The sequence below is a fragment of the Barbatula barbatula genome (assembly GCF_947034865.1).
Source record: "Barbatula barbatula genome assembly, chromosome: 14".
Lineage (NCBI taxonomy): Eukaryota > Metazoa > Chordata > Actinopteri > Cypriniformes > Nemacheilidae > Barbatula > Barbatula barbatula.
In genome coordinates, this window is record NC_136777.1 from 7,877,736 (window position 1) to 7,887,961 (window position 10,226).

The 10,226-nt window shown below is 34.9% G+C and overlaps 2 protein-coding genes across 2 annotated transcripts; both read left to right on the forward strand.

Moving 5' to 3' along the window:
* The first annotated feature begins 462 nt into the window (after positions 1–462).
* ppa1b (inorganic pyrophosphatase 1b) lies at positions 463–5,770 on the forward strand. The gene is made up of 12 exons (XM_079473924.1): positions 463–651; positions 818–941; positions 1,701–1,765; positions 2,196–2,249; positions 2,601–2,720; positions 2,928–3,014; positions 3,130–3,256; positions 3,348–3,475; positions 3,629–3,714; positions 4,478–4,553; positions 4,749–4,788; positions 4,866–5,770. The coding sequence occupies exons 2-12, from the start codon at positions 881–883 to the stop codon at positions 4,895–4,897; spliced, it is 876 nt and encodes a 291-aa protein (XP_079330050.1). The 5' UTR covers positions 463–651; positions 818–880; the 3' UTR covers positions 4,898–5,770.
* Positions 5,771–6,421: 651 nt separating this feature from the next.
* On the forward strand, positions 6,422–10,085 carry sar1ab (secretion associated, Ras related GTPase 1Ab). The gene is made up of 7 exons (XM_079473723.1): positions 6,422–6,509; positions 7,557–7,630; positions 7,778–7,897; positions 8,036–8,101; positions 8,251–8,354; positions 8,444–8,575; positions 8,779–10,085. The coding sequence occupies exons 2-7, from the start codon at positions 7,573–7,575 to the stop codon at positions 8,893–8,895; spliced, it is 597 nt and encodes a 198-aa protein (XP_079329849.1). The 5' UTR covers positions 6,422–6,509; positions 7,557–7,572; the 3' UTR covers positions 8,896–10,085.
* The last annotated feature ends 141 nt before the right edge of the window (positions 10,086–10,226 follow it).

Genomic DNA, 10,226 nt, shown 5'->3' on the forward strand with positions numbered 1-10,226 from the left:
GATCCCAAGTGAGCAAGTGAAATTTCTAACCCCCCGTTGTGACAAATGTTGTTTTTTTAAGCAGTTTTATAAAATACATAAAACTCTGACGTTTTCACCAATAAAACGTGCACTTACGTGTTACTACGCAATTATATGTCATATCTAATTACTTGTATAGTCAAGACAGATTTATTTGCATAGTGCTTTACTTGTATTGTATCAAAGCAGCTGTACCCAAAAAAGCAAAAACAAAAGAAAAACACATGTTAGCCAACCATAGAATAAATAAAGATTTAACATTAAAAAGTAGTTGTATAACCACTCGGAAGCGGCACTCAAGATACTGTGGGTTTAGTGGGCGTTAAGGGCACTGCACTTAAACTGGCGTTTTTTAGACAGTGGGCAGACTTGCGCTCTTACTTCATGTCGCGTGCACGCGCTCTCAAGTGGCCTAGAACGCAAGTGCGGGTATTTGGCCGCGGCCATTATAATGTTTACAGTAATAGTGTTACAGCTGCTGTGTCAGCAAGTGTAAGAAAAGCAAGTCTACTCATTTAATCCAACACGACAATAAAACATACTTGTATTAATACAACTTTGAGATCAATCTTAGCGCACTTATTGACTTTTAGCAAACATATAAATGAGCTACAAACTATCAAACATGTGGTAAATACAATTTTGGTGTGTTTTTTTAAAATGCGCAATATTACTGCAAGAATTGTTTAAGTGATAAAACACCAATTTGTCAAAAGAAAAGAATAGCTTATTCACAACGCTTGCATTGATAGACACAAACGCAACTCAGTTTCTGCGCATGCCTGGTTTCCTCTAGCTTCCTAAGTCGCTGTGTGCCGTACACAGTCTCCCGGAATCAATTCACCACTGTGAGTACAACATGAGTTTCACCATTGAAGAACGAGGAAACCCGAACACTTTAAGCTACAGGGTTTATTTCAGTAAGTGTAAATGATGTTCTTTAGTATTTAATGATGAGAAGGTTTCATTGCGAGTGTAGATTATTGAATGAAGATGAAAGGGGGTGGGCCGCAAGTCCCACGTGTCGTTTTTCCTTGAGTCATTCATTAGCTAAAACTTAACCAAATGATCCGTAAATTCAATGGTTTTATGATATGATGTTGAACTATGATATTTAAATGTTTAGATTTATGACAATTAATTGGTGGATTTTATTAAACGCCATTTTATTGTATAGGGGAAATTACACGTTAAACCTGTTATGCCGGCTTTAAAGTACAGACAGAAAGTGGCAAGTTCTAGTCAGATGTATGTAAATTAATACCAAGTAGTGTAATATTTATCGGTCTGTGTAATTGTGTCTTGCTAGAATCGTAGAAATGCGTAAATGAGGGCTGTGAAATACACATAAGAGTCGCGTTGCATCATTAATCATATTGCATCGTTTTGAATGTCCTTTTTCTATTTTCAGATTTTGTCTTTGAATTAGCTTTATCTAAAATAAAGAATATTTTTATCTCGAAATTGGGCGTGTTTTATATATTTGTTTTGTTGCCACCTGTGAAATAGACGTCCTACCTTAGCAGATGGATTAAAGGTTTTAAAAGTGCACTCACAGTCATGAATTGTTCAGGTGCACAACGTGGATTTATAAGTGATCAAATGTACCTTTTCCTGATTCATACAACTGTGATTGTAGATAGAAGTTGATTTATAATTTAAACTTTGCTTTTATATAGAGAGCTCCGATGGAAAATACGTTTCACCATTCCATGACATACCTATGTATGCTGATGAAGCTCAGGTAAAGTATCTTAAACACAATATTCTTAAATTTACATTTACATTAGTAATTTAGCAGGTGCTTTTAGCCAACACGACTTATGAGGTATACAATAGAAGCAATTGGAACAACATGAGAACTTTTAGGATTTCTGATTTTTTAAAAGGATGAATTAAATGTTTTGACAATGTAAATATCTCCTGTGAAAAACCTTTAGCGCTTAATGGTCGTTTTATAATCTAGAATGATCTCTATCAGTTCCTTTATCAGGTTAAATGAACAGGTGAAGGGACGTAGTGTCATGATTTGAATACTTTGTACTTGTCTGTTATCTTACCTTTGTAACTTGGTCAGTGTCATTCTATTTTTATGATTCTATAAAGAAAATTTTAGTTTTACAGTGCAATTGGTAAATAAATGTTCTCCTTTCTTTCTTTTATTTGCTTTGCAGAATATTTTCCACATGGTCGTTGAAGTGCCAAGGTGGACAAATGCAAAAATGGAGGTATGACGACAATACAAAATGTTGACTGTTTGTATCTGACAGATTAAATTTTTGTTCATTTATAAATCTGTGCAAAGAGGTCCCCACCTAAGCAATATCCCAAGTGAAATATTTGAATACTGTATACTTCCAGAGTAAACTTTACCATGGTTAGAAAATCCCACTGCACTTTGTAACTGGATGTTGCAAGGTCATATATTTACATAGAGATAATCATGAGTGGTTATAGGACAGGTGCATTGTAATGCTAAATATCTTTGCTCTGTATTTAAGTTTACTGTATATTGACAAAATAGAACATCACTCAGCAAGTGTGCCATTCTATAAGTCACCATTATGATTCTCTTTCAGATCGCTACAAAAGACCCTCTGAACCCAATTAAGCAAGATGTGAAGAAGGGCAATTTGCGCTATGTGGCCAATGTTTTCCCACACAAAGGCTATATTTGGAATTATGGAGCAATCCCACAAGTAAGACATATAAACATACACCGACTATGTACATTTAACATGTCATATGAAACAAGTTAGGGATAATTAAACACTAAATACCTTAAAACTACTATCTCTATGTACTCCATGACCTTTAAGTTACTTTTTATCATGGTGGATGTACTGTACCAAGTAATATAGTTCCAATATAAACTGTATATGTGTAAGCTCTTTTTTTTCTGACAGACTTGGGAAGACCCTGGGCACAAAGACAATGACACAGGGTGTTGTGGTGATAATGACCCGATTGATGTCTGTGAAATTGGTAACAAGGTATTGTGTTTGTTTAATATTTTGAAATTTTCATTAATACAGAGGAAAGTTTATATATTATAGGCTAATTTACTTTGCACGGATAGATAAACTTCATGCTGAGTGATCTTTTTAGGTACTCTCCCGTGGGGATGTTGTCAAAGTGAAAGTCCTGGGAGTTTTGGCGATGATTGATGAAGGTGAAACTGATTGGAAAGTCATTGCAATCAATGTTGATGACCCTGAGGCAAAAGACTTTAACAGTAAGTACAGACACACTGCACACACAGTGCTTCCCAGTTGACTCATAAGAGTGACAAAGATGTGTGATTGTTACTCTGTTATAAAATAAAGATATTAGCGATGTGAGGAGACTCAAGCCAGGCTACCTTGAAGCCACAGTTGATTGGTTTAGGAGATACAAAGTGCCCGATGGAAAACCGGAAAACCAGTTTGCATTCAATGGAGAGTTTAAAGACAAGGTACGTTGTTCAATAAATTCACAAATTTTTCAGTCCTCTGAAAAAAATGTATAATACTCCACCAGACATAAATGTGCTAAAGAATACAGTTTTTCCTGTAGCTGTCTTGTTCAACCTAATTTATATCACTGTTAATATGCTACACATATTCAGGACTTTGCCATTGAGACAATCAAAGCCACCCATGGTTTTTGGAAGGCACTTATTTCACAGCAGACCAGTGTTGGAGAACTAAACTGGTAAGGCAATGTTGTTCTTAACAGTCTTGATGTAATTTCATGATTTTATAATATACATGCATATAAAAGAATGTACGCCAAATTTGCTTTTGTTTGTTTTTGCATTGATATTTTATTGTAGCCATCACTAGCTGCGTTTACATGGACCATTGTAATCCTATTAAAACTTCAATCTGAATGAAAATGCTCCATATAAACATGTCACTAAGATTAAAAATGCCCAAACCGATTGAAATTTCAGTCGGATTGTAAGGGAGAGGTTTCTGCCATCTGTAATCGCTTGATAGGACATGTTTACACTTGATCAGATTGAAAACCGAAGTAGGAAGTTTTGCGCATGTGCAAAGATGTCGCTGGGTCATACAGATTTTAGGGCGTTGAAGCATATCTATAAAAACTAGATGCTGTTTCTATGGGTTGCTATACATTGGTCGTCCACCATATTGGAACGGTGCGAGCCGGTGCGTTAACACTCAAGATCAAGCTGTCTGTACGATTATGAAAACATTTATTGTGGTTTAATCTCAAACATTATATCTGCTACACTAACACATGACAACAAATTAGCGTCAACAAGAAGGTGCACAGGTGTACCTAATAAAGTGGTCCCAGGATGTAAACTGAAGGCTGTTGTCTATTTAAGTAAAAGGACAAGCCCTTTGATATATCTCTTATTTTAACTTTTTGCCATAATAAGAAATGTATCAACACAGAAAAGTTCATTGCGTCTTTAAAGTTTTCAATTTCTTCTTTCACTGTTTAGCAAGAACACATGTATCTCAGGAGGAGACAGTCCTTTCTACTGTTCGGTAGATGAAGCCAAAGCAGTTGTTGATGGAGTAAGAACATTTTGTTTCATTACTAAGATTTTATTTTGATAACTTACAAATATCATTATATATTGCATTTTTTGTGGTGCCCTATGTGATATGGTAACAAATACATTGTGAGTGACGTCCTCACAGATTTCTACTTATATTTGTTTATTACTCTACATAATGTGATAAATATCTGTTTGTTCTTGATGTTTTCAGTCATGCCCGTGTGGAGATGGCACTCCAATTCCTTGCTCAGGTTTGTTTTATTTGTCTGAAACAAATGGCATGTTTCAGTATTGTGCAATATTTACGTGGTTCTTTCTTTTATTTCAGTTGACAAATGGTTCTACTATGCAAAGAACTGAGAAAGATAAGCACTACGGATGGACCAGTCTGATCACATGTTTAGAATATCTGTATAGTACAATGTATATTTTAGAAAGACATAGTTAGTAGGGGGAACTAAAAGTCACAAATATTAATTTACGAAGTTAAGTTAAATTAACTTATTAAGTTAAGTTTTCCTGTTTGATAGGGCTAGGTATTCTGTTTAACAGATAGTAAAGTTAGGAAGCAGTCTGGTCAACCTCAGGTACTGTAACATTTTGAACAATTGCTTTATTAAAGCTTTTCTCAATGACACTGCTGTTGTTAAATATTATTTTGATATTTCTGTATAACGTCTACACATAGGAAGATTTTTTGAAAACGTTAAGGTTTATGGCAGTTTCATTACCATTTATGTTACCTCATATTAACTACAAATAGTTATACTATGCTACGTTAAGACTACGTTTCTTTTTATTTAGTGTGCGCTATGATGTGCGCGCACGCGCCTTCTCTCCAAAGAGCCCGGGTTGGCGTCATTTAAACATTAACGGTCATTTATTGTTTCCTCTCTGCCTGACATTACTTTAGTGGTTTATTCATATTCTTTCTTTACTTTTTACCTTACACATCTGTAAGGTATAAAGTAAAGAGTTAATAAAATAAAGAGAGTTAACACATATTTTCGATGGATTTGGCGCGTTTAAATGAGTGTGACTAAAGAAGCTTTTGATTGTTATTTCTAAAAACGAACTGCTTAATTTATGTGGTAAAACAAGAATATAGTGTTAATTTTAAACAATCTTTGTTTCATCCCGGTCAATGCATTTTTCCTTCAATCATCTATATTGTGTTTCGATTATGTACGTCATGTAGACCTAGTATGAATAAAATATCTGATTGTGATGTACAGTGCTTTGTTGAGTTTTATAATCGTTATACTGTGCTGCTTTAAAAATATTTGAATAGAGAATTACTCCAATTATGAATAAAATTTAATGACGCACAGATGAAATCACAAATTAATTTAAACCTCTATGTGCAGGATGAGTGTAAATAAAAAAAAAACGATTTTAACAACGTGACAGTTTGGTCGTTAGGACGTGCTCATCACGTTCCCAAAACGTTATTTGATACATAGCTGCGACGAATATGGCATGTTCCAGGTATGTCGCAGGAGGTAATCACCATGTCCCAACAACGTCCAATGTTACTTCGTCAGGACGAATATGGGAATCGCAAAGTTACGTCGCTCCAACGTTATTATGGTACGTCGTTGCAACTTTACTGTATTAGCTGGGAATAATGTAGACATTGTTGTCATACATGCATGAGTGACAAGCATGTTTGAACTGTTATAGTAACACCTAGAGCCTAAACCTTCTCAAGGTTTATATGGTCCTTTAAACCTGCTGCAGCAAAAGCACACAGTCAGATAACCTGCGAAATTTCGATTGTGTTTTTTTTATTTTCCTAGTAATATGTCAGATTTATCATTTAGCAACCAGATTCCAGTTGATAAACTAGAAATGAAGTGAGACCCACCCTTTAATACTACGCATTTCCGGTTAAACGTCAACGTTGGGTCGGCGTTCAGCAGCACACAACACAGTGAGCGGACTGCTTTACTGTAGACGCGGACCCTTCCAGGTTTGGCATATATGTTTTTGAGTGACGCATTGTTGTTTGTAATACTTCATTGTTACTGACGCATTTTCTTGCGCCTTGTAAAAAAAGCCTTACCGGATTAAACGCACAATGGCAATAACTTTTAACACCAAAACACCTAACACTGTCTCTCAGTGTAAAAGAATGTGTTGAGCTACACCTGTTTTTCACCCATTTGACTGCGCAATACAGTGCCAGGTTAAAGCTTTATTATTTTTACATTTAACAGGCGCATTTGGCCCTTGTTTGCTCTTTATTGCAAAGAGCGCCTCCAGTGAACAGACGCGTTTCTGGAAAGTGCGCGCTAAACGCGTATACTGTGACAATTACACGAATGATGGGCAAATGAAATAAATACATTATAACGTATATTCCCCGTTATTTACATATGATCATACGGCATGCTATTAATGTTTAGAAACAGTGGAACATTAGGCTTAGAGTTACTGTCATTTGAGTGACAGCTATGTCTGTGCGCTATATCCATGGCGTCAAGTGACAAGGTCTCGCAACTAGAAATAGTTTCTTGCTTGTTGTATGCAAGGGTATAATATCTTTGAGAGTTCGCATTTCTTTTCTTCAAGTATACTTGAAGGGCTTCCACTTATCCCCAATGTGCAGAAATGCAAAGCCACATAAATAGCAAAACAAACTATTTTGTATTGTATGAACACTTGTTTACAACAGATTTTAAGAGCTTAAAAAGCAAGAGTTAGTGTTAAAACTGTTTAACACGGTCAAAGTATCAAATTTATAATGAATTTGGTGAGGTCTCACAACAAAAAAGGCAGGGTGGTTAATAGCTTTGAGGTTTTGACTTTATTTTCTTCAATATACTTGAATGTGAATGTGTATGCAGACATGCAAACTGTATGAACAATTGTGGGGGTAATTTGTTATAGGTATATGGTTCATCGCCTTTTTACAGTACAGTAGCTTATTTTGTAGTTAACAGCGCCTTTCAAAATGATTGGACTGTATGGTTTTGGCAGAGAACAATTCTTTCATTTTGTCATCATTTAATTTCAGGGAGCAAAGGACAAAAATGTCTTTCATATTTGATTGGCTCTACAGAGGATTCAACAGTGTCTTACAGTTATTAGGTAAAGTATCAGCCTGAAGTTAAAGTGCTCATGGTTTTAGCATAAACTTTGCCCCTTAAGCGTTGATGCAACAGTTGGCAGGCACAACTTAATTTAACTAAACTAACTCAACTATGTATTTTCCCTTCATACTCTCATTCGTTGTAGGATTATATAAAAAGTCTGGGAAACTTGTATTTCTTGGATTAGACAATGCTGGAAAAACAACATTATTGCACATGCTTAAAGATGATCGACTAGGGCAGCATGTTCCAACACTTCACCCTAGTAAGTAAAGTTTTCTTTCAGTACTATGTACATCATCCTTTTATATGAATAATGCAAACAATGACATTTAGTATACAACGTTTCTTCAGTATACAATGTACGCAATGTGTTGTGTCCTGTTTGTGCTCTGTACTCTAGCATCTGAGGAGTTGACTATCGCTGGAATGACTTTCACAACATTTGATCTTGGTGGTCATGCTCAAGGTAAATGTGGAGATATCACTTAGGTATCTCTTTGAAATGCTTTTCTTGTGGGCCTAAAATGTATTAAAAATACATTCATCAGTGCAATCATATTGGAAATTCTGGACACAATGTGACAAACCAGTTTTGTCTGTTCTTTATTTTCTCAGCAAGAAGGGTTTGGAAGAATTATCTACCAGCAATAAATGGAATAGTCTACCTTGTTGATTGTGCTGACCATGAACGCCTACTTGAAGCCAAAGTTGAGCTGGATGTACGTATTTGTTTTTACATTAGGCCTACTTATACATATAAATATTTCACTATGCTATATTATTATCTGACATACTTCTTAAATCATAGGCTCTCCTAACCGATGAAACAATCTCCAATGCACCAATCCTTATTTTGGGGAATAAAATTGATCGTCCAGAAGCAATTAGTGAGGATGCCCTTAAAGGAATGTTTGGTCTTTATGGACACACCACTGGAAAGGTAAGTAAATTGGGAAATATGTTTCAGTAAAATAACTTATTAACTGGTCAGTAAATAGAATGTATTAAACCAGAATTGCTCAGGCTTAGGGTATAGAATCTAAGTGTTACAAACTGTTTAGTAATTTGATATATTTTTAATTCATATCTTGTAATATTTACAAGAGCTTTACATGTTCTTTTTGTTTCTGTGTGTCTACACAGGGAAATGTGTCACTAAAGGATCTCAACCTTAGGCCAATGGAAGTGTTTATGTGTAGTGTGTTGAAGAGACAAGGATATGGTGAAGGTTTTCGATGGCTTTCTCAGTATATTGATTAGCATGTTTACATTTACATTTATTCATTTGGCAGACACTTTTATCCAAAGCGACTTACAAGTAGATGAGCATATAAACATTTCGTTACCACACTAAACCGTACCGTTAGTTTACAAGGCCATGCTACTAGGCGGATTAAAGCTAGAGTAAGCAAAGGAGAGAATGAACAGCAAGAATATTTTAGACACAAGACAGACAGTTTAATGTCATGCTTTATTACATTTTATTTATCAAAATCCATATACCCTTAGTTATTCATTAATTAATTGTCTTATGAATTTATTATTGTTATTAAAACTATAGGAAACGGTGGTGTTGTATAGCTTTAAAATCCAGTGTGGATATAGAATAGACTTATTGGATAAACATTCATTCAATGTGTATCTATCTAAGCAAGTAACTTTTAAAAAGCATTTAAAGATGCTTAAAGCAAAGCAGGGATAGAAAAACAATACGATAGTAGTTGATGTATATGGGTAATTTAAAAAGATATTGACAGTGGTACAAAACACCTTTTACCTTCATGTTAGTAACATACAGTATACCCTGCCAAGTGTAAACACACCTTTGTTCATTTGAATCATGGACTTTCATTCAGGTAATTATTTGTGCTGTGATACATTTTGATGATATTAAAATCATCAAATGACACAAAATCAGTGTTTTCTGTTACATTACCTCTGTGCCTTAATGCTGGTGGTCTTTAAAAAAACTTTTCAGCTTCATATTCGACCTATACAAAATAACCTTTGAAGTGATTATGTGTTGTGCCAATGTATACATACTCTTCAAAGTGATATAAGATATTTGATTTGTTTTTAATATTTAAACATGAAAATGTTTGCTATTATAGTGTTTTGATACTTTTAAAACAGTGCTGATGTAACACATAGTTGCGTCTATGTATCTGAATTTGCCTGTTTAACTACAACATCAGACTACCTGAATAATCAGTGCAATACGTACTTTTTGACTGTCGACTGTGATTTTGCAGCTTTGACATGAGAGTACAGAGGCTTTCTTTATTTCACAGAAAAGATGCCTGTGCAATATGAAAACGTGTCATTACTGGGTCACCTGCCTGTAAATAGGTTAATGAGAAATTGCTGGCTCTTGAAATGGCTAATTGTATACATGCAACTTGTAACACAATATTTATGTAAGCTTTACAAATAAAATATGAATGCAATACAATATTTTGAATTTTCCTTATGTACATAAATGTATGCATATCTTTTTTATGTTCATATATGAACCATACAACGCAAAATAAACCGTATAAAACGGTTACAAAAGCAATTGGTCCAACGCGGAAAGCAGCAGCTGTGTATGA

Coding starts and splice junctions, on each gene's coding strand:
- ppa1b (XM_079473924.1), top strand. CDS start 881: ATGAGTTTCACCATTGAAGAACGAGGAAACCCGAACACTTTAAGCTAC. Junction 1,766..2,195: donor TGTATGCTGATGAAGCTCAG/GTAAAGTATCTT, acceptor TTTGCTTTGCAG/AATATTTTCCACATGGTCGT. Junction 4,789..4,865: donor CACTCCAATTCCTTGCTCAG/GTTTGTTTTATT, acceptor CTTTTATTTCAG/TTGACAAATGGTTCTACTAT.
- sar1ab (XM_079473723.1), top strand. CDS start 7,573: ATGTCTTTCATATTTGATTGGCTCTACAGAGGATTCAACAGTGTCTTA. Junction 7,898..8,035: donor TGTTCCAACACTTCACCCTA/GTAAGTAAAGTT, acceptor TCTGTACTCTAG/CATCTGAGGAGTTGACTATC. Junction 8,102..8,250: donor TCTTGGTGGTCATGCTCAAG/GTAAATGTGGAG, acceptor TTATTTTCTCAG/CAAGAAGGGTTTGGAAGAAT.